Source organism: Gossypium hirsutum, chromosome A09, assembly GCF_007990345.1.
Source record: "Gossypium hirsutum isolate 1008001.06 chromosome A09, Gossypium_hirsutum_v2.1, whole genome shotgun sequence".
In the NCBI taxonomy this organism is placed as follows: domain Eukaryota; kingdom Viridiplantae; phylum Streptophyta; class Magnoliopsida; order Malvales; family Malvaceae; genus Gossypium; species Gossypium hirsutum.
Genome location: NC_053432.1, coordinates 24,283,440 through 24,305,138, shown reverse-complemented (window position 1 = coordinate 24,305,138; position 21,699 = coordinate 24,283,440). Strand labels below are relative to the sequence as shown.

At 31.9% G+C, this 21,699-nt stretch overlaps 1 protein-coding gene across 1 annotated transcript; it reads right to left on the bottom strand.

Annotated features, from left to right (window-relative positions):
• Positions 1-16,740: 16,740 nt before the first annotated feature.
• LOC107936081 (membrane steroid-binding protein 2) lies at positions 16,741-18,632 on the bottom strand. Its single transcript, XM_016868731.2, has 2 exons — positions 18,153-18,632; positions 16,741-17,279 (listed from the first exon to the last, which is right to left on the bottom strand). Exons 1-2 carry the CDS (start codon positions 18,458-18,460, stop codon positions 16,955-16,957), a joined length of 633 nt encoding a protein of 210 aa, XP_016724220.1. The 5' UTR covers positions 18,461-18,632; the 3' UTR covers positions 16,741-16,954.
• Between the last annotated feature and the right edge of the window lie 3,067 nt (positions 18,633-21,699).

Sequence of the window (21,699 nt, the reverse complement as noted above, 5' to 3'; positions counted from 1 at the left end):
AAAATCTTAGTAAGCCATATACAAATAAAGTCAACACATGAATATTTGCATATCAATTCAAATATGTTAAACATAGCTAATCAAATTCAAATTCACAAACCTTTCTCATTGAACATATATTTAATGTCTTAATCGAGTTCATCAAATATTTCCCCTTTTCAATACTCGTATGAATTCTGTACGTACCTGAGTCACTTAGCTCTTTCACATATTCTTTTTCGACTTGACTTTACCCATTGAACCATTCGAAACAATTAAGGATACTCAGAAATCATATAAGCTCGTACAATGCCATATCCCTGATATGGTCTTACATGTTATCACATATCGATGCCACTGTCCTAGATAGGGTCTTACACGAAATCGATTAACGATGCCAATGTCCCAAACATGGTCCTACACGTAATCTCAATACAATGCCAATGTCCCAGACATGGTCTTACATGTAAACACATCTCTATAACCTAATGTCATGATGTTCGTATCCTATACTATTCCTAAGGTTCGTACGGGAATTTCAAATGTCGTAATTCTATCGATTCTTGCTCGTAATTATTCGTTCAGCATTTATAACATTTAAATGACAAGTAAACACATATAATTCAATTTAAAGGCATTTAGCTGCATACGAACTTACCTCGTAGTCGGAATAGATGAACTGGATTGACTATTCATTAACTTTCAATTTCCCCGGATCTAAATCTGATTTCTTTTGTTCTTGATCTATATACATTCAAAATTAACTCTTTTATTCACCAACACATTCAATTTAGTCCACAAACACATATATTTGGGCATTTTTTCACTTTAGCCCCTAAAGTTCCACATTAATTCAATTTAGTCCCAATTTCATAAAAACACAAATTACTCAAAATTCAATAAGACACATGCTTGGCATAATTCTCTATAGGTCCCTAGCAGCCCATATTTCATATTTATTTCACAATGTAAACCTTCAATTTACACTTTTCACAATTTAATCCTATTTAAGCATTTTCACTCAAAATCACTTAACAAAACTTGATAATCTATCATTTAACTTCCATAATTCATCATCAACTATCACAAAGCTTAAGCATTCAACAATGGCATTTCACAAAATCATCAAAAAAATTCAAAAATTAAGGCATGGGCTAGCTAGTACTCAAAGCAATGATCACAAAAACGTAGAAATCATAAAAAACTGAACAAATTTCATACCTCAATCAAGCTATGCAAGTGTCGAAAATTCAAAAGCTTCAAAACCCTTTCTTTTCCTTTGGTATTTGGTTGGAAGATGAAAGAGATAAAATGATTTTAGCTTTTGTTTTATGTAATATTAACATTAATAATAGTTTACGATTTTACCGTTGATTAATAAATTATTTATTCATCAACTATAAGGCCGTTAATGTCCATTAACCTCATCAATGGCATAATAACATCATAAGGACCTTTGGTCTAACAAACCATAGCAATTAAGCACTTTTAACTTATAGCATGATACTTTTTATTTTACGCGATTTAGTCATTTTTCTCAAATTGAGCTATTAAATGATAAAATTAACTCGCAAAATTTTCACACATATATTCGCATGCTACAAACACCAAAAATAATATTAAAATAATTTTCTGACCTTAGATCTGTGGTCTCAAAACTAGTGTTTTGATTTAGCAAAAATTGGGCTGTTACAACTCTCCCCTCTTAGGGATTTTCGTTCCGAAAAATCTTACCAGCAAATAGATTTGGGTATTGCTTTCTTATAGTATCCTCAGGTTTCCACGTAGCTTCTTCTACCCCGTGTCGATTCCATAATACTTTCACTAACACTATTCTTTTATTTCTCAGCTCTTTGATCTCATAAGTTAAAATTTGGATCGATTCTTCACTATACGATAAATCTGACTGAATTTCAACTTTGGTCGGGGAAATATCATGCGAAGGATCAGATAGGTATCATCAAAGCATCGATACATGAAATACATTATGAATCTTTTCTAACTCAGACGGCAATACTAACCGATAAGCAACTGGTCCAATTCGCTCAATAATTTCATACGGCCTGATGAATCTCGGACTTAATTTGCCTTTACAATCGAATCGAAGTATTTTCTTCCACAGAGATACTTTCAAAAACACTTTTATCCTCGATCTGAAACTCAATATCTTTCCGTTTCAAGTCTGCGTATGATTTCTATCGATTTGACGGTGCTTTCAAACTATCATGAATTACTTTCACTTTCTGCTTGGTCTCTTTAATCAAATCGACCCCAAAAATCTTATTCTCACTAAGTTCAGTCCAGTACAACGGTGTTCGACACTTTTGACTGTAGAAAGCTTCATAAGGTGCCATTTTAATGCTCGATTGAAAACTATTTTTATACGCAAATTCAATCAACGGAAAATACTTTTCCCACGTACCTTCAAACTCAAGAATACAACATCTCAACATATCCCCGAGTATCTGAATAACTCGCTTGGATTGACCATCTGTTTGCAGGTGAAATGCGCTACTAAAATGTAGTTTTGTACCCAGTGCATCTTGTAGACTCTTCTAAAACCTCAATGTAAACCTCGGATTTCTATTCGAAACAATAGAAACAGGTACTCCGTGTAATCTCACAACTTCGGAGATATACAACTCAGGTAACTTTTCAAGCGAATAGTCTATTCTTACAGGAGTGAGATGAGCCAATTTTGCCAATCTGTCAACTATAACCCAGATCACACCTTTCTTTCTCGGAGATAGGGGCAATCCTGATACAAAATCCATAGTCAAAATCCGTAGTCATTCTATCCCATTTCCATTCAGGAATCATAATCGGCTGTAATAAACCAGACGGTACCTGATGCTCAGCTTTAACTTGCTGACAAATCAAACATTTAGAAACGAACTCTAAAATGTCACGTTTTATAACATGACACCAATAGAGCTGTTTCAAATCATTATACATTTTTGTAATTCTCGGATGAATAGATAAACGACTATTATGTGCTTCGTTCAAAATCATTTGAATCAACTCTGAATTTCTCGTAACACATATTTGGCCTCTGAATTTTAAACAATCATCGGAATCAACTTGAAATTTTGAATCAGGGTTCGAATCACATTGAACTCGTTTTGCTAACATTTCATTATCAATTTTCTGAGCTTCACAAATATGTTGTACAAACAACGGTCTCGCTTCCAACTCAGCTACAATCGAGCCGTCATAAAAAATAGCCAACTGAGTATTCATTGCATGTAGAGAAAATAAGAATTTTCGGCTTAATGCATTAGCAACAACATTTGCTTTTCCCAGATGGTAGTCAATCACTATCTCGTAATCTTTTAGCAGTTCTAGCCATCTCCGCTGTTGCAAATTTAAATCTTTCTGGGTCTTTAGATATTTGAAAGTCTTATGATCTGAATAAACATGGCATTTCTCACCGAACAGATAATGATGCCAAATCTTTAATGCAAACACAATAGCTGCTAACTCTAAATCGTGCGTCGGATAATTCTTTTCATGTGGCTTCAACTGTCTCGAGGCATAAGCTATAACTTTGCCTTCCTGCATCAAAACACAGCCCAAACCATTTAACGATGCATCACTATAGACCACAAACTCCTTACCCGATTCTGGTTATACTAGCACTGGAGCTTCAGTCAAAAGAACTTTCAGCTTATAGAAACTTTTTTGACATTTCTCTGACCATTCAAACTTTACATCTTTCTGAAGTAATCTCGTTAACGGAGTCACAATCATCAAGAAGCCTTTCACAAATCGTCTATAATAACCAACTAGTCCCAGAAAACTGCGAACCTCGGAAACATTTCTGGGAGGCTTCCAATCCATTATTGCAGAAATCTTGCCCAAATCGACTCGAATACCCGATGCTGACACAATACATCCCAGAAAATGAGCTTCGCGTAACCGGAATTCACATTTGTTGAACTTTGTAAATAACTGCTTATCACGTAGAGTCTGCAATACAATTCTCAAATGCTCGGCATGCTCAGTTTCATCATGTGAATAAATCAAAATTTCATCAATAAATACAACAACAAATTGATCTAAATACGGTCTGAAAATTCGGTTCATTAAATCCATAAAGATTGCAGGAGCATTCGTTAGTCCGAAAGGCATAACTAAAAGTTCATAATGTCCGTACCTCGTTCGGAAAGTTGTCTTTGGCACATCAAAGTCTCTAACTCGTAACTGGTAATAGCCCGATCACAAATCTATCTTTGAAAACACTGTAGCCCCTTTCAATTGATCAAATAAATCATCTATTCTGGGCAGAGGATATTTATTCTTGATCGTCACTTTGTTAAGCTATCAATAGTCTATACACATTCTCATTGTGCCATCTTTCTTTTTCACAAACAACACAGGAGCACCCCAGGGCGAAAAACTCAGTCTTGCAAAACCTCTATCCGTTAGTTCTTGCAACTGAGCTTTCAATTCTTTTAACTCTGTCGGAGCCATTCTGTACAGAGCTATTGATATCGACATTGTACCCGGCATTAACTCAATACCAAACTCAACCTCTCGGATTGGTGGTAAACTCGGTAACTCTTTAGGAAACACATCTGGGTATTCACATACTACTGGCACTGATTCAATCTTCTTTTCAGTCACTTTCTTATCAAGCACATAAGCATAATAAGCTTCACAACCCTTTCTTACATATTTTTGAGCTAACATCGATGAAATCACTATTGGCAAGCCATTCAGATCATCTGACTCAATCCGGATAATCTTATTATTCTGATATCTCAAATCAATTGTCTTTCGTTTGCAATTCGCAATAGCATCATGCAATGTTAGTCAATCCATACCAAGAATTATATCAAATTCATCAAATGGTAACAACATCAGATCGGCCGGAAAACAGAAATCTGGAATCATCAACGGACATTTCTTACACACTTTATCAACCAATACACACTTGCCTAAGGGGTTCGGTACTATAGTTACAAATTCAGTCTCTAGTTACAAATTCAGTAGACTCTACAGGCAAAGACTTACTGGATTCTAAATTCACACATATATATGAATGAGTTGATCATGGATCTATCAATGCAATAACTTTAGTATCATAAAGAGTAAAAGTACCGGTGATAACATCTAGAAATGACGCTTCTTTGCGAGCGCGAATACCGTAGGCTCATGCAGGTGCTCTAGCATCAGATCTCGCAGCAGTGTCTCATGTCGCACCTCTACCACCACTCACATTTCCAATATTACAGGATGGTCTCCCTCTAACTGTAGTGTTACTAAGCCTCATATTCTGAACATCATCTTTTTCAGCTAACTCTAGGCAACCTCTGATAAAATGATCTAATGATCCACATTTAAAGCAAGCCCAATCTTTCAATCTACAATCACCGGGATGCCGTTTACCACAATGTTTACGTTCAGGTTGGTTAGGTCTCGCACTCCCAACACTAGCTTTTAAAGTAGCTAGAGCTTTGAAGCTCAACTGTTGTCTCACTCGATCTCTATTTGAATGCCCTACTGATGTATTAGAACGATTAAATGAGTCTCGAAATTTCTTCGATACAGACTGATAAGATTTACTAGTTGATCTCTTTCTCGAATCTCTTGCTTTGAAATCAGCTTTTCTCTTTTCTTTGCTGAGATCCTCAGCTTTACAAGCCCTCTCAACTAGTACTACAAATTCTTTCAATTCAAGTATCCCGACTAATAGTTTTATATCCTCGTTCAATCTGTCAACGAACCTTTTACACATGATCTCTTTAGTGGAAACATATTCCCGAGCATACTTGCTTAGCCGTACGAATTCTCTTTCGTACTCAGTGACAGTCTTTATGTTTTTGATCGAGAAATCTTTGACTAGTGTATTTCTTTCGAAACTCAAATTGGAAGAACTCCCAAGTAACTCGTTCCCTCAGAACTACAGATGTCAACATTTTCCACCAATGATACGCATTATCTCTCAGCAAAGATACAACACATTTGATACATTCATCTGAAGTACAAGACAATTCATCAAACACTTTGATCATATTCTCAAGCCAGAACTCAGCTCTCTCTGCATCATCATCAATTGTAGCCCAAAACTCCTCAGCCCTTTGTTTCCAAATCTTATCAACAGGTGGTTTACTCAATCGAATCAGATCTATCACTTGTGGTACAACTGGGACTTGTTGAGGAACAGGTGGGGGTGGAGGTTGTTGAGCTGCCCACTCACTAATTGTCTAAAAAAGGCTTGTTTAGCCTCTCCCTCGTGGCTATTAGTTACGAATTTAGAATCAGACTGCACTGCCCCTTGAGCGGGAGCAGGTGCGTTACTTTTAACATCGTCAGCTACGGCTCAATCGGAATCTATTTGCTATATAGAACACATTTTAACTATCAGGAATCATCACACTATCACAGTTTATATATATATGGTACGTACAGCTAGACTCTTACTTGCTACGTTAGTCCTAAAATCGACTAAACCGCAGCTCTGATACTAATTAAATGTAACACCCCTAATCCGTATCCGTCACTAAAATAGGGTTACGAGGCATTACCGGATAACACACCTCATTCATATACATTTATACATTCATACTCAAAATCCATTCAAAACATTCACAATGTCCCTTGTAAGGCTCTACAAGAACTTAAAACATGCTTAGAAGTGGTTCGGGACTAAACCGATAATATTTGCAAACTTTGGGAAACTTAAAAAATTTTTAAACATATAAGGGTCACACATCCGTGTGAACAGGTCATACCGTGCGAAAACAGGGCATACATATTGACTTGTACCACACAGCCGAAAACACGCTCGTGTGTCATGGCTGTGGAAAAACTGGAAAGGTTACTGACTTGGGTCACACGGCCGACCACACACCCATGTGTCAGGCCGTGTGTGGTAGACACGTCCGTATGTCTAGGCCGTGCCAAACCTGTAGGGTATACTGACTTTAATTCGAAGGATTACCCCAAGGGACACACTATGACAGTCCTAATTCGACCCTAGTAGGAATGTGGTTTCGAGGCCACAAGACCGAGTCCCAAAATTTATTTAAAAATTTGGTTGCATATCCTCTATGAGTATTAGTGCATGTGTGAAAATTTGATGTTTTAATTTAGACTTATGAATGTGAATTTCATGTGATTGACTTAGTTGAGAACTTAAGAAAATATGATAGGGGGATATGTAAGGACCAAATAGTAACAAAGTGAGGAAACTTGGGTTTGCATGTCAAATTGCCCAAAAACCCAAGTAGTGGCCGGCCAAGCCATGATGCCCATCCACTAGGTTGAATTTCAATGCAATTCTTTTATTAGTTAGCAATTAAAATAAATTAAAGAAAGGAATTAAAAAGAAAAGACGAATAAAATAAGGAAGGAAGAGGGAGTATTCATCTTCTTTCTTTTCTTGCAATTGCCGTGAGTCAGGAGAAGGAAAGAAGAAATGCTCTAGACATTCGGCCAACTCAAAAGGGGTTGATTAAGGTAGGATTTATGTTACTTTTACTAAATTCTTGTGAAAATTTAGTTAGTAGCCAATGTCTTATTACAACCCATATGTTAATTTTCTACCTAAAAGGGTACTTAGATGGCATATGGTTAGGAAGAGGTAAATGCTAAGTGTATGGGGCTTTTGATGTTGTGAATGGAAGTAGTGGAAAAGTAAAAGAAAATTTATGTAGAAATGTGGTATATGTGGATTTATAAGATGTTACAAATAGATGTGAAGCCATGCTAGATTAGGAAAAATTCGGCCAAGTGTTCATGAGATGAAATTTTGTGTTTAGGTGAATTAAAGATGATAGTATAGTTGATATCATATATATATATGTATGCATATTCGGCCATCAAATTAAGAGCATAGGTGATGTTGAGTCTAAGCTTTGCACATTCGGCCATATATATATATATGCATGTGTGATTGGATTATTGATAGTAGGGTGATAGCATATGGTTATTAGCCGAATATCTCAAAAACATATGGTAGGAAGATAAGAATTAGTCATGTATCTCCTATGATATGAAATCATTAATATTTTGATATAAATATTTAGCAAGACGGTTAAACTAGTTAATTTATTGATTAAGCTCAAGAAGTTAAAGGAGGAGAATCATGCAAAGGCAAAGGAAAGAACATCGAGTAGCCGAGTTGGAACCGTTTTACCCAACACAAGGTAAGTTGTTAAGCATATATTTTGTATTGATTTAAATAATCATAATACTTATGTACTTATGTCGAATGGGATGATATATAAATGCATGTAGTGACAAAATTATCGATTGTAAAAAGAAGTGAGATGTATTGAGTTGTTGATTTCGGCACTAAGTGTGCGGGTATAAACATTTACGATAATGAGATTGGCACTAAGTGTGCGAGTCTGACTATTAAGCACTAAGTGTGCGGACTTACTATATATTTTCGAATAATTATTAACGTTAAGTGTGCGACTTTGTCTAGTAAATCATGGACAGCGGAATGAGTAGATATTTTGAGTTCATAAGGAATAGACGTTATGTTTATATTTGGAACTGAGCTTGGTAAGTCTTGAACCTATGTGGTGATTATATTTGAAGTTAGGAACATAAGATTATTGTGGAATAGATGAAATGCTATTATTAGTATAATCTAAACGAAAATAAAATGATGTGTGGAAATGCATCAAATATCATATCGAATATCATACGAGATGTCAATGGAGGCTTGGCTAGTTGAGAGCATGTAATGATAAATGTGCGTGAAATTATAGCATAGTCGGTATGGATGGAGTACCTAATCTTGCATTATTTGTTTTCTTTTATGATATTTTATAAATGGACAGCAGTGTAATGCTTATGACTTACTGAGTTATATACTCATTCGGTGTGTTTATTTGTCACTTATTTAGGTTCATTTGATCCATTTTTGTGTGCTCGTGACCATCGTCGAAGTCATCACACCAGCTTGCAACTTTTTGGTATCTTCTTCTTAGTTGGTCTAAGAGAACATTTCGGCATGTATAGGCTATTATGTTTTGTTTGAACTTTGGTATGTATACTTTTAGCCATGCGAAAATGGCATAAATGTTAAGTTGGATTTGGTCTTATGATACTTAGTTATAAGCAATAGTTAAAGTCTATTTGATTATTATGCCGTTTGTCATGGCTAATCATTTCCGGTGTTACACTCACGATATGGTTATTGAGTAGTAAGGAAATGCTTGGTAATGATTAGCCTTTGGTATGGCTAGTCATGATCATACTTGGTGATATGTTTGTTAAATTACTCTAATAGGTAAAAATTTACTCTAATAATAGATGCAGACAGCAGTAGTGATGTGAAATTGAAAAATCACTAAAAATACTAGAAATGGAATTAAATAATGAATAAATTATGGAATCGAAGCTTGATGAGTCTATTTTCACATGGAAAAAGTAAAACAAGAATATGAGCTATATTGTATGAGATATTTAAAATCTCGTGAAACAGGGTTAGAATGATTTCTGGATCCCCTATTCCGAATTTGGAAATTCACCATAATTTCTAAAAAGATAATTAGAAGTCATACCTTATATGTAAAGATTCCTTATTGAGTCTAGTTTTATTAGGGACAAACGAAATAGTCATTGAATCTCTGTACAGAGAGATATCTGGTTCGTAATACATAGATGTCAGAGTAGTCGAACCCTGAAACAGGGGAGACTTTAACTAATAAACTTTACTAATTGGACGGACAAAAAATTGTGGAAAAATTTTAGTAGATAGATATATGAGTCTAGTTTTAGGAAATATTTTCGGAATTAAATTTTGAGTTTCAGAACTCAAGATACGAATTTTTAAGTGACTATAACACAGATTGACAGTTTGTCTGGGAGTTTTAAAATAAATTGTTTGAGCTGTATAAGTAATGAATTAAGCCAGATTGCACCTCGTGTTCGATCCCGGTGACGGCCACAGTTTCGGGGTGTTACACACACGGTCGTATAGCATGACGTGTGTCACACACGGTTGAAACACATGCCTGTGTCTCTACCCATGTGGACAACAATGGCTATTTGTAAAGCCAAATTGCCACCATTTTTCTCATGCATATTAAGGATTCAATTAATACTATTTTGATGCCTATATAGGCAGCCAAAACATGCCAATTCATTCACATATTATGCATCTATCCTCAACCATTTCAACTACTCAATTCCATATTCAAAACATACCAATTCATTATGCCAAAATCACTAAATTCACATAACTTCTAAATGTATTTTCATCACCTTACTATCAACTAAATCATGCCTCTCAAACATATCAATTCATCATCTATAAATCATACCATAATGTACCATTCCTCAAACATTAATAACTAACCAAATGAGTAACCATTTAGTCATATCCATATCCTTGACAAACAATGCCAAAACATAAGACATTATAGACATCACATATAACACTTATCCAAAACATAATTTTAAGCCAACTTAAATGGCCAAATACATACCAACATTTCAAACAAAAGCAAGCCAAATATCATGGCTATAACAAACCATAAAACATATCATCAACTCACTAGCCTATACATGCCATGTATCAAATTTACAAGCATCCAGAAATACCAACAAGTAGTCGATAGTGTGATGATGGCTCTCGATGATCCCCGATGTCCGAGCTAGCTTCAATAATCAATAAAACATGGAAGAACACACAAAGTAAGCTTCAAAAGCTTAGTAAGCCATATACAAATAAAGTCAACACATGAATATTTGCATATCAATTCAAAATGTTAAACATGGCTAATCAAATTCGAATTCACAAACCTTTCTCGTTGAACATATATTCAATGTATTAATCGAGTTCATCAAATATTTCCCTTTTTCAATACTCGTATGAATTTCGCACGTACCTAAGTCACTTAGCTCTTTCACATATTCTTTCTCGACTTGAATTTCCCGTTAAACGTTCAGAACAATTAAGGATACTTGGAAATCACATAAGCTCGTACAACACCATATCCTAGATATGGTCTTACATGTTATCACATATCGATGCCACTGTTCTAGACAGGGTCTTACACGAAATCGATTAACGATGCCAATGTCCCAGACATGGTCTGACACATAATCTCAATACAATGCCAATGTCCCAAACATGGTCTTACATGTAATCACATCTCAATAACCTAATGTCATGACATTCGTATCCTATACTATTCCAAAGGTTCGTACGAGACTTTCAGATGTCATAATTTTGTCGATTCTTGCTCGTAATTATTTGTTCAGCATTTATAACATTTAAATGACAAGTAAACACATATAATTCAATTTAAAGGCATTTATTTGCATATGAACTTACCTCATAGTCGGAATAGAGGAACCAGATCGACTATTCAATAACTTTCAATTTCCCCCGACCTAAATTTGATTTCTTTCGTTCTTGATCTATATACATTCAAAATTAACTCTTTTATTCACCAACACATTCAATTTAGTCCACAAACACATATATTTGGGCATTTTTTCACTTTAGCCCCTAAAGTTACACATTTATTCAATTTAGTCCATATTTGATAAAAATACAAATTACTCAAAATTCAATAAGACACATGCTTGGTCGAATTCTCTATAGGTCCCTAGCAGCCCAAATTTCATATTTATTTCACAATTTAAACCTTCAATTTACACTTTTCACAATTAAATCCTATTTAGGCATTTTCACTCAAAATCACTTAACAAAACTTGATAATCTATCATTTAACTTCCATAATTCATCATCAACTATCACAAAGCTTAAGCATTCAACAATGGCATTTCACAAAATCATCAACAAATTCAAAAATTTGGGCACAAGCTAGTTAGTACTCAAAGCAACGATCACAAAAAACATAGAAATCATCAAAAACCGAACAAATTTCATACCTAAATCAAGCTATGCAAGTGCCAAAAATTCAAAAGCTTCAAAACCCTTTCTTTTCCTTTGATATTTGGTTGGAAGATGAAGGAAATAAAATGATTTTAGCTTTTGTTTTATGTAATATTAACATTAATAATAGTTTACGATTTTACCCTTGGTTAATAAATTATTTATTCATCAACTATAAGGCCATTAATGTCCATTGACTGTATCAATGGCATAATAACATCATAAGGACCTTTGGTTTAACGAACCATAGCAATTAAGCACTTTTAACTTATAGCATGCTACTTTTGTATTTTACGCAATTTAATCATTTTTCTCAAATTGAGCTATTAAATGATAAAATTAACTCACAAAATTTTTCACACATATATATTCACATTCTATAAACACTAAAAATAATATTAAAATAATTTTTTGACCTCGAATTTGTGGTCTCAAAACCACTGTTCCGATTTAGCTAAAACCGGGTTGTTACACATAATATCAATCATATAAATCATATAATATTAAAGCAATTTAAAACATAAATATATAATTTCATTATTCACATACAAACTTATCTCGATACCAAAAATGGTGAAAATGACCTAACTGTCAAATACTTTTTTCCCTCGTTCTAGGCCTGAATCTCGTTTTTATTAATCTATAATATAAAATTTAGCTCACTTATTAGTGACATTATTCAATGTGACCCAAAATCATATTATGGAAAAATTACATTTTTTTCCCCTAAAGTTTGACATATTTACATTTTTCACCCTACGCTCGAAAAATGAAATTTATTCAATTTCTTCAATTCCCAAGCCTAGCCGAACCTCTTTTATACTTATTGAAGTCCACATTTTTATTAAATCACACTTTTATGACATATTTTATAACTTTTACAAATTAGTCCTTTTAGGCATTTTCACCGAAACTCACTTAGTAAAAGTCGTTTCTCTAACCATAAACATGCATTTTCTATCATTAAACACAAAAATACACACGTATTCATCATGGTTAAAAACCCTATACTTTAACTATATCTCAAATTAGTGGTAGAAATAGATAGATTTTGTTACGAGAATTTCAAAAACATGAAAATCAATAAAAACGGGGCTAGAACGGACTTACAATCGAGCTTGAAAGCTTGAAAAACCCTAGCCATGGTTTTCCCTTGTGAAATTTGGCCATGGGGTTGAAGATGGACAAAAATTGGCTTTTAATTTTGTTTTTCATTCATTTTAATTACTCAATAACCAAAATGCCCCTAACTTAAAAATATTCTATTTCACCTATTTCATGTCCATTTTTGTCCAAAAATTTAACCAATGGTCTAATTACCATTTAAGGACCTCCAATTTAAAATTTCATAGCAATTAGACACCTCTAGCTTCTAGAACTCAAGTTTTGCACTTTTTACGATTTAGTCCTTTTGACTAAATTTAGTGCCCAAACGTCAAAATTTTCCAACAAAATTTTCATGAAATCACTTCGTGAAACCGTAGACCATAAAAATATAATAAAATTAAATTTTTCCTTGTCAGATTTGTGGTCCCGAAACCACTGTTCTGACTACGCCCAAAATCGGGTTGTTACAATAAATATCACAAATCGAGTCAATTTTCAAAATTTTTATTTTCCACTGTGCAAGAAAACCATTTTTTAACCGAACTTTTTCCAACAATATTTGTTTCTTAGTTGGGTTGGTGAGTCGACATCAGGCGAATCCAAAACAAAGACACTAGCAAGCAATTAAGCATATACTCAAGCATTTACGAAGAATGTAGGATTATATGCTTTTGAATACCAGAGGAGATCTTACTCCTATTGGATATATTGATTCCGACTTCCAAACGTGTCAAGATTCAAGGAAATCAACATTGGGTTGTGTTTTGCCCTAGACGACGAGTCCATAGTGTGAATAAGTGTCAAGCAGGGTTACACTATTAACTTCACTATAGGGGGTTGAATATGAGGTATGAAAAAGTTATGACACTATAACAATGCGAATATAGCTAAACCCCAAAGAAACCACATAAGGACAAGACACATTGATAGAAAGTATCATAAGGGAGACGGTAGTGTTTGATGGAATAGTGGACTTAGTTAAAGATCGCATCTAAGGACAAACCCTGAAGATTTTTTCATTCTCTAAGTATTAAATTTATTTTCCGGAATAACAATTTTGTTGGTATCTATTTAGAAAAGATTTTGCTTTCACATTGAAAGTAAAGAGAACTATTTCTGGTTCTTCTATGAGAACATTGTGATAAAAGCACTTCCAATGTCATTTAATTTCTCCACAAATAAAAAGATCAATGGAAATAAATAAGTAGCCTTTGTAATGGTTCGATTTCCTCTTCATGCATATTCATCGAGAAACCTATAGAGTAAGAAAACATTGTTCTGGTTCTTAAGATGCTTGGTTCTTAAGATGCTTGCTATAGTATAATGAGTCAGTGGTTTGGATTTTATCTCTTTGCTATAGTGATTTTTTCATTAACTTCATGATATACCTCCTTATTGTGTTCATGTTCCTTTTAGAATTGAATAATGAGTTAAAGCTTTGCTTTGGTGCAATGAGTTAATGACAATTATCTTTTATCTTATTTTGCAATTGGATTTTGATCTTTGACAACAAATTGGATGCCCTTGACAACGTCATAGATCTTTAAAAGACTTCGCCAAGGACAACGTCCGCCTCATCAAATGTTTCCACAAGCCTGGTCATAAAGATATTCCTTCCACTGCTTCTCCCCGTTCGATTTTCTTCATTTTGTTTTAAACTTAGATCTGTTGGAATTTTGGTTTTTTTTTTTGTTTTGTTTTTTGAATGTTTATTGTTTCCTATGTAGATTTCATGAAGGTGGCATTCTATACAGTGATCAATTTTATAGTGATAGGATTTATCAAATTCTTCGTTAAACTCATCTTTATTCCTATTAAGAACATCATCCTTGGCTCCACTTAAGTAATTTACTTTATCTGATTTTTCATGTGTATTATGCATGCAAGTTTTAATTTAAAAATGACTTTCTTTTCTTTTGGGTGAATTTGAATTATAGGATTTTATTGTGTTTATGAAAAAGGGAATTTAGTCAATCTGCAAAAATTGGTCAAATTTCAAAGCAATAGCCTTTTACAAAAAATTCATTGGTTTTTTAAAACCTAACCCATTAGGTTTAAGTGATATGTTATGAACACCTCTGTCATTTTAAAAGATTAAAAGATGAAATAGGCTTATTCATTCCCAACTAGACCATTCATGGCTTTGTTCAAATGCCATGTGTTTTGTTCCATATGCGTGCAAATTTAGTAACTCATTCCATCTTTTGATAAACTATCATTTTATCTAAGTCTTGGTTGGATTTGAGGATTAATACTATTTCTAAATTCTAATCTCATCAATCTTTTTATTAATATATTTATCTTTGTTGCTGAATTTGATACAGACACACATATATATATATGATATGTATTAATGATTCTGTGTCAGATCTAAAACCCACCCAATCCCTTCTAGTTTCTATTATAAAAATTTTCATAATATCCAGATTGCTATTCATTGTAGTAATTTCTATTTCTTTTTTCTTGTTTGAGAGTTGCTTCTTGTTATAGCATCATTAAAGCCTTACTGATTTTTTAGGTTATTTAATGCCTTAGGTAAAAGTAAAAAATGTAGTGTATGACAAATTCTTATATTGACATAATTTGGTTAGATTTAACTATAATTATCCTTTATTTTTTTGTCGGTGTTCGTGATGAAAACTAGTATACGAAGATTAATGATGATCTTACCAATCACATGCAAAAACAATTTAATGAGAGCACATAAATCTAAGTAAGAACATCATATTTTCGAGCTTTCATATTAATGTTTTATTATTTTTAAAGATATATGACTCAAATTCTTGTTGAAATAAAATATAAATAGCAAGATGAGGAGATTTACGAGGTCGAAGGCCAAGGGCCGGTACAGGCTACGTAGGTGAAATCTGTATAGAAATATACTAACTCTACTTGATATTGATTAGAATAAGATATTTTAATTTTACCGGATTATTTCTATTGTGTTCTATTTTTCTTTCTTTTCTTTGCTATATATTATTGTTATCAACATTCTATTTTTAACAATTATTGACAAATTTCAAATTTCTGCTTTACTTCATCAAGTTGAACTCAACTTTTAAAATTTAATTAAATATTTTATTTTACATTTCTTATATAACTGAAACTCTTATTAAATGAATAAATAAATACTTAATCTTTTAAATAAACTTTTAAGTAATATAAAACTCTAAAACTTAAGCTTAAAAAATAATAATAGATAGTTAAAAGGACTTCCATCAATCTTCAACTCAAACTTTTAAGTAATAAAAGAATGTATTGATCCCGTCTGGTAATTTCTGTTTACACAATTTCTACTAAAATGGTCATAATTTTTTGCACTCAAATTGATACATTTCAAAATGCGTAATGAAAAAAATAAAGGACAACATCCAAAATCCCGTCGCAAATTATTGATATTCCAAACTTAAACACGTATTATCTCTCTAGAGTTCAAATCACTTGGTTCTCAACTTTTGTTGTGTTCCCTTCGCAAATTGATTGATATTCCAAACTTAAACACGTATTATCTCTCTAGAGTTCAGATCACTTGGTTCTCAACATTTGTTGTGTTCCCTGGTAGGAAAAATGGTCAGATGCTAACATAAATTTAAACAGAAACAAGGATTTTGTTGAGAATTGATCCCAAACATGAACTTCAGCAACAGTTAAGACTTAAGTCGGCATGTATTAATAAAACCCAGAAAGATTTCACAAGTTTTTGAGATAATTTATTGTAGATTGCTCTGCAAGGCAAAAAAGGATTCTTGGCAAGTATGATTAAATAATAATCGGATAGGTTCTGATAACATCAAGGGACCATATGCATTTGATTGGATATCCCAACGGCTTAATGCTTAGAAGTTGAGATTTGTAGATTAAAGTCAATTACCTGCTTATGAATGTCAAAACTACAAAAAAAGTAAGCTAATATATGGAATAAAGATTCACAGACAACGTTACTCTATATCTTATGGCATCTCGACCCATTCGAGCCGGTAACAACTCTGCTAAAACACATCACTCCTCCTTAGCATCAGTTCCAGCAACTGCATTTTGTGATGAACCATCTCCAGCTGGCTTAGCATCGCCCTCGGTAGTCCACGAGGCTTCACCATTTCCATTATCCCCTCCGGTTACTGCAACTGTCTTCTTGATGGTTCCAACCTTTACATATTTGCTCATAAACTTATATTCCCAATCTTGCAAAGCATCCAATTCGAATGGACCAAGACCCGATATGTACCCGGTTAAATCTTGTTCTTCAAAAGACATCTTTGCAAGAGCTCTGCTAGCATCCCTTCCAGCAAACAATGCATAAGGTCCACCAGGTCCATAAAACATTCTGCAACAAACATTACATTTCATGCATAATTCTTGCATATACATATGATTAACAATGCCTCTATTGAGTTCTACAATCATAAAGAAAATTTCAGCAAAAGTTATGATTAAATTTCATGCATAGTAAACTTGCATCAATCAACATACAAAAACATGTTAATGTCCTTGATTATCATAGAAACAGGTTTAAATATCCAGATGAAAGGGAATGAATGGCACCAATGTTCAATTTTCATTTTCTCGGTCAGTTGAAACATGAGATTCAAGGTCCAAGTCTAGGACGTATAATTACACAAGGAACCAATTTTACACGCACGTTAAAAATAACTTGTTTCCGCAAAACCTCACATAGTTTATCATATAATCATTTCATGATTGTGGTCAAAGAGTAGAGGACTGAATTTTACCCGGTCTATTAAAATAAGCAAATTAATCTTTTTATATTAGATCAAAATGTCACTAAACCAGTTTTTAACCGTGTTAAATGGATGAAATTTTCAAAATATGAAGTTCATCTAACCTAACCTATATTGAAACAAATTAAATGCAACCCAAACACAGATATTTATAATTTTATGATATGATATAGCAAAATCATAGGCGGCTCAGTTTATTTAAAAAAAAAATCTAATATCCATCCGCTAAAATTTTTTTTTGAAAAAAATCACCAGAAAGATCACAAGTTGAACCATGAATTAAAGCAAGTTTGAATTAAAATACTATAAAAATAGTCAAGAAGAAACCCTCAAAAGCAGTATCTAAAAAAAACAAAAGCCCCCAAAAAGTTTCAAACTGAAAAGGCTACTATAAACAAAGCTGATAATTCCAACACAAGTGTTGACCCCGAAAGAAAAAAGAAAAGAGAAGGAAAAACCTGCTTTGAGAAACATCATAAATCTGACCCTTGATGGCCATAAGGAGTGGCTTCTTGGGATCCGACCCATCATACTGTTTAAGTTCCTCCTCGGAAATTTCGCCTAGCTGAATCGGAGGTGGGAGCAGCTCCATCTGCTCCTCAAAAGCCCTGGAACGTTGATGGTGATCATCGGACGACCCGAATAGACCCGTTACTACATAGTAAATGGCCCACAACAGAGCAACAACCGTGAAGAAAGTGGCCGGAGATAGACCCGTATAAGCCGTTATTGCCTCCTTCAAAGTCTCCCATAGTTGCAAACCCATCGCTTTGAACTTTTTTCTCTCTTCTTCCGCGATTTTTGTCTCAACTCAATTCTGGGTCAGATATAGAGTCCCCCGCAGATTCGTCTTAAAATAGTTGTTAGCTTAAAGTTTTTTAAAAGGTTAATTTCACACGTCATCCTCAATTTATGACTCTGATTTTAAATTGGTAACTAAATTTCAACACATCCGAATTAAGTTTTTCAAGTATGATATCATAGCTATTAGATGATTGGGCAGTAAACGTCATCTAGAATTTGATAAGAATTATACTTAAAATACAATAAAACAATATACACAACTTGAATCTCATATTTAAAAAAAACATTATGTATTTCAGGACAATTTTCTCGAGAACAGTACATAGTAATTGAATAAAAATTGTAATTATTAGGATTAATTATACTCTTTTGTAATTATAAAGAATTATAATTTTCTAAATGTATTTGACTGACAAAAAGTAATTACATTGTAATCATGTTTAGTAGTATAAATTATACTTACACAGTTACATAATTTATATTTTTAAAAAATATTTTAATTACTATAAAATATTTATTAGTATGATAAAAAGAATTTCTAAACAAACAACCATAATTAAAAGCAAATCATTATATTTATTATGTTAGTGTAAAAAGTAGTTCATAATATTATTACTAATAAAAATAACAAAAAAAACAAACATCATATATAATTTTATCTAACTATTTTAAGGCATATTTGTTACGTTATTCCCTCTTTAATATTTAACATATGTTCTCTATCATCATATGTTGGTCATTGATTGAGTTTATCATCATCTGAATTAATTTGCATAATTAACATTTTCAAGATTTCATTCTTCCATCTATTCTTCAGAGTATGGATAATTTCAATTCTACCTATTTTTGAAATTATGAAATATGCAATATGCTAGTGCAATCCAACCTTTTTTTTATACTATATTAAGGCGATGTTAATATATAAAATAATTTTTTAAAACCCCAAATATCTTTTCAACCATATTTCAAAGCCTTAAATGTCTTAAATTGCAGAGTTCGCGAGCTATCTATAATATTTGTGTCTAGCACTATTCTCTCAAATGATATCATACCCCACGATATGTTACAAGAAAACATTTTGTATTTGCGTTATTAACATCAACCTTATAATATATGAGTTTACAGTCCAAATTGTCTATAACTTTAATTATAATAACTTATATAAACTTAATTAGAGAAAATCTTATGTTAGGTTATATCCCTTTCTATAATACATAAATTAAGTAAAAAATAATATAAAATTTATAATATATAACATTTATAAATAAAGTTTTATGAATTGTCTAACAACTTTCATATTACTTCTTATAAATAATATAACATTTTTTAGTTATTTTTTAATAAATAAATTAGGATAAAAAAACTATAATTTTTTTTATGAATAAGTGTTTTATTTTTATAATATAGCATGGACACATAAAAATTTTATAAATAAATATATTATAACACATGTAAATTATTTTTTACAATAAACTTTTTAGCCATAAATTTAGAATTGTTTTTAAGATTTAAATAACATAAAATTTTGTTGTAACTTTATAAAGTACACAAATTATTTTTATAACATAATTTTTTTTAGGATTTATAATATAAAAAGTTTTATTGACATATCCATCCCAAATACTCATATGTGTTCATACTTATAATATAATTTTTTAACTTATATAGAAATAATTTTTAAAGATTAGATTTGAGTGTAATTTGCATGTGTAATTATTCCAATTCACCCTCCCCTTAGAATCGAAAAGTGTAATCAGAGTACTCCAATTACATCTAATTTAGTGAGATCCACTAGTCACAATAATTATCCAAACATATCATTTTTATGTTTACAAATAATTATTCCCAAATCAAATTATTAAGTGACTTTTCAAATATTACCTTAACCGTTTATTAGCAACTTTAACTGAAAAATATATTTCAAAGCCTCAGATTGCTAACTTTTTTACGAGAGACTCACTTTTAATTGCAATTTTTTTATTAGGAGCTTACTTGATATTTTAAATTATTTTATGAGGGTTTTTTTAAGGCATATGAGGTAGCAACATATTTTGAATTTCATGTTTTAAATAAGTCATCATGTTTTAAATATATTATGCGTCAAATTTTAACTCTTATTCAAAATTTAAATTGATGGTTAAACAAATAAAAAAATTTAATTGATATAATATTAATATTTTAACTATATTTTAAAAATTAGAGTGAATTTAATATGGGGACAATTATTTGAAAGCCTATGATACAATTAACTTGTTTTTAGATTAAATAATTCAGTAAGTTGATTGTGATAGAGAAATTTTTTAAAATATAATTCATTAAAAGGATTTTTTTTTAAATTAACCAATAAATGGATTATTATATAAGAAACATTGTGGTTTATTGTGATATTTTTTTGAAATATATATTTCTAATTTCATCATTTTTATATTTAAAGTTTTGGATTTTGATATTTAAAGTTGAGTCCAAAGTCTTTAACACCATTACAACCATGACAAGTGGCACATCTAATTTATAACCGTGCATTGTCTACCCTAACTAAATGTATTATTTAATTTTTTTTAAAAATTATATTTTAAAAAATAATTAATTAATTTTCAGAAAATATTTTTTTAAAAAATTTAAGTAAATGGAATTTTTTATGAATTAAATGGAAATTTTAAATGCAAATAATTAAAATAAAAATATCACATTTAGTATATTTTTTTTATCATTAACTTAGTCCAAAATAAAGTTCTAATATTTAATATTTAAGATTACATGCTATATTACATTTAAAGATCAATTACTTTAGTTACTCAATAACAATTAATATCAATAACTGCCTATTATAGAAATTGATTAAAAAGTAATTACTCTAATTTGTATTATTTTAACTTTTACCTATCTATTTCATTAAACATAAAAAATTAACATATTAAAATTAATAAAGAAAAATCCTTCAAACCTTCAAACCTTTAAATAGAACTAGGCATGTTCATGGTCGGGTTACTTGTTTAGGCCTAAAGCCCGCCTGAAATTTAAAATGTTTTAGATAAAAATATTAAGCATAAAAAATGAGCTTGAGCAAAAAATATTAGGCATGTTTAAAATATGGGTCGTGCTCGGGTTTGAATATTCAAAGATCAAGCCCGACCCATTTTTAAATTTATAATACTTTATATTATGTTAATTTTATATATTATGTAATTTATAACACATTAA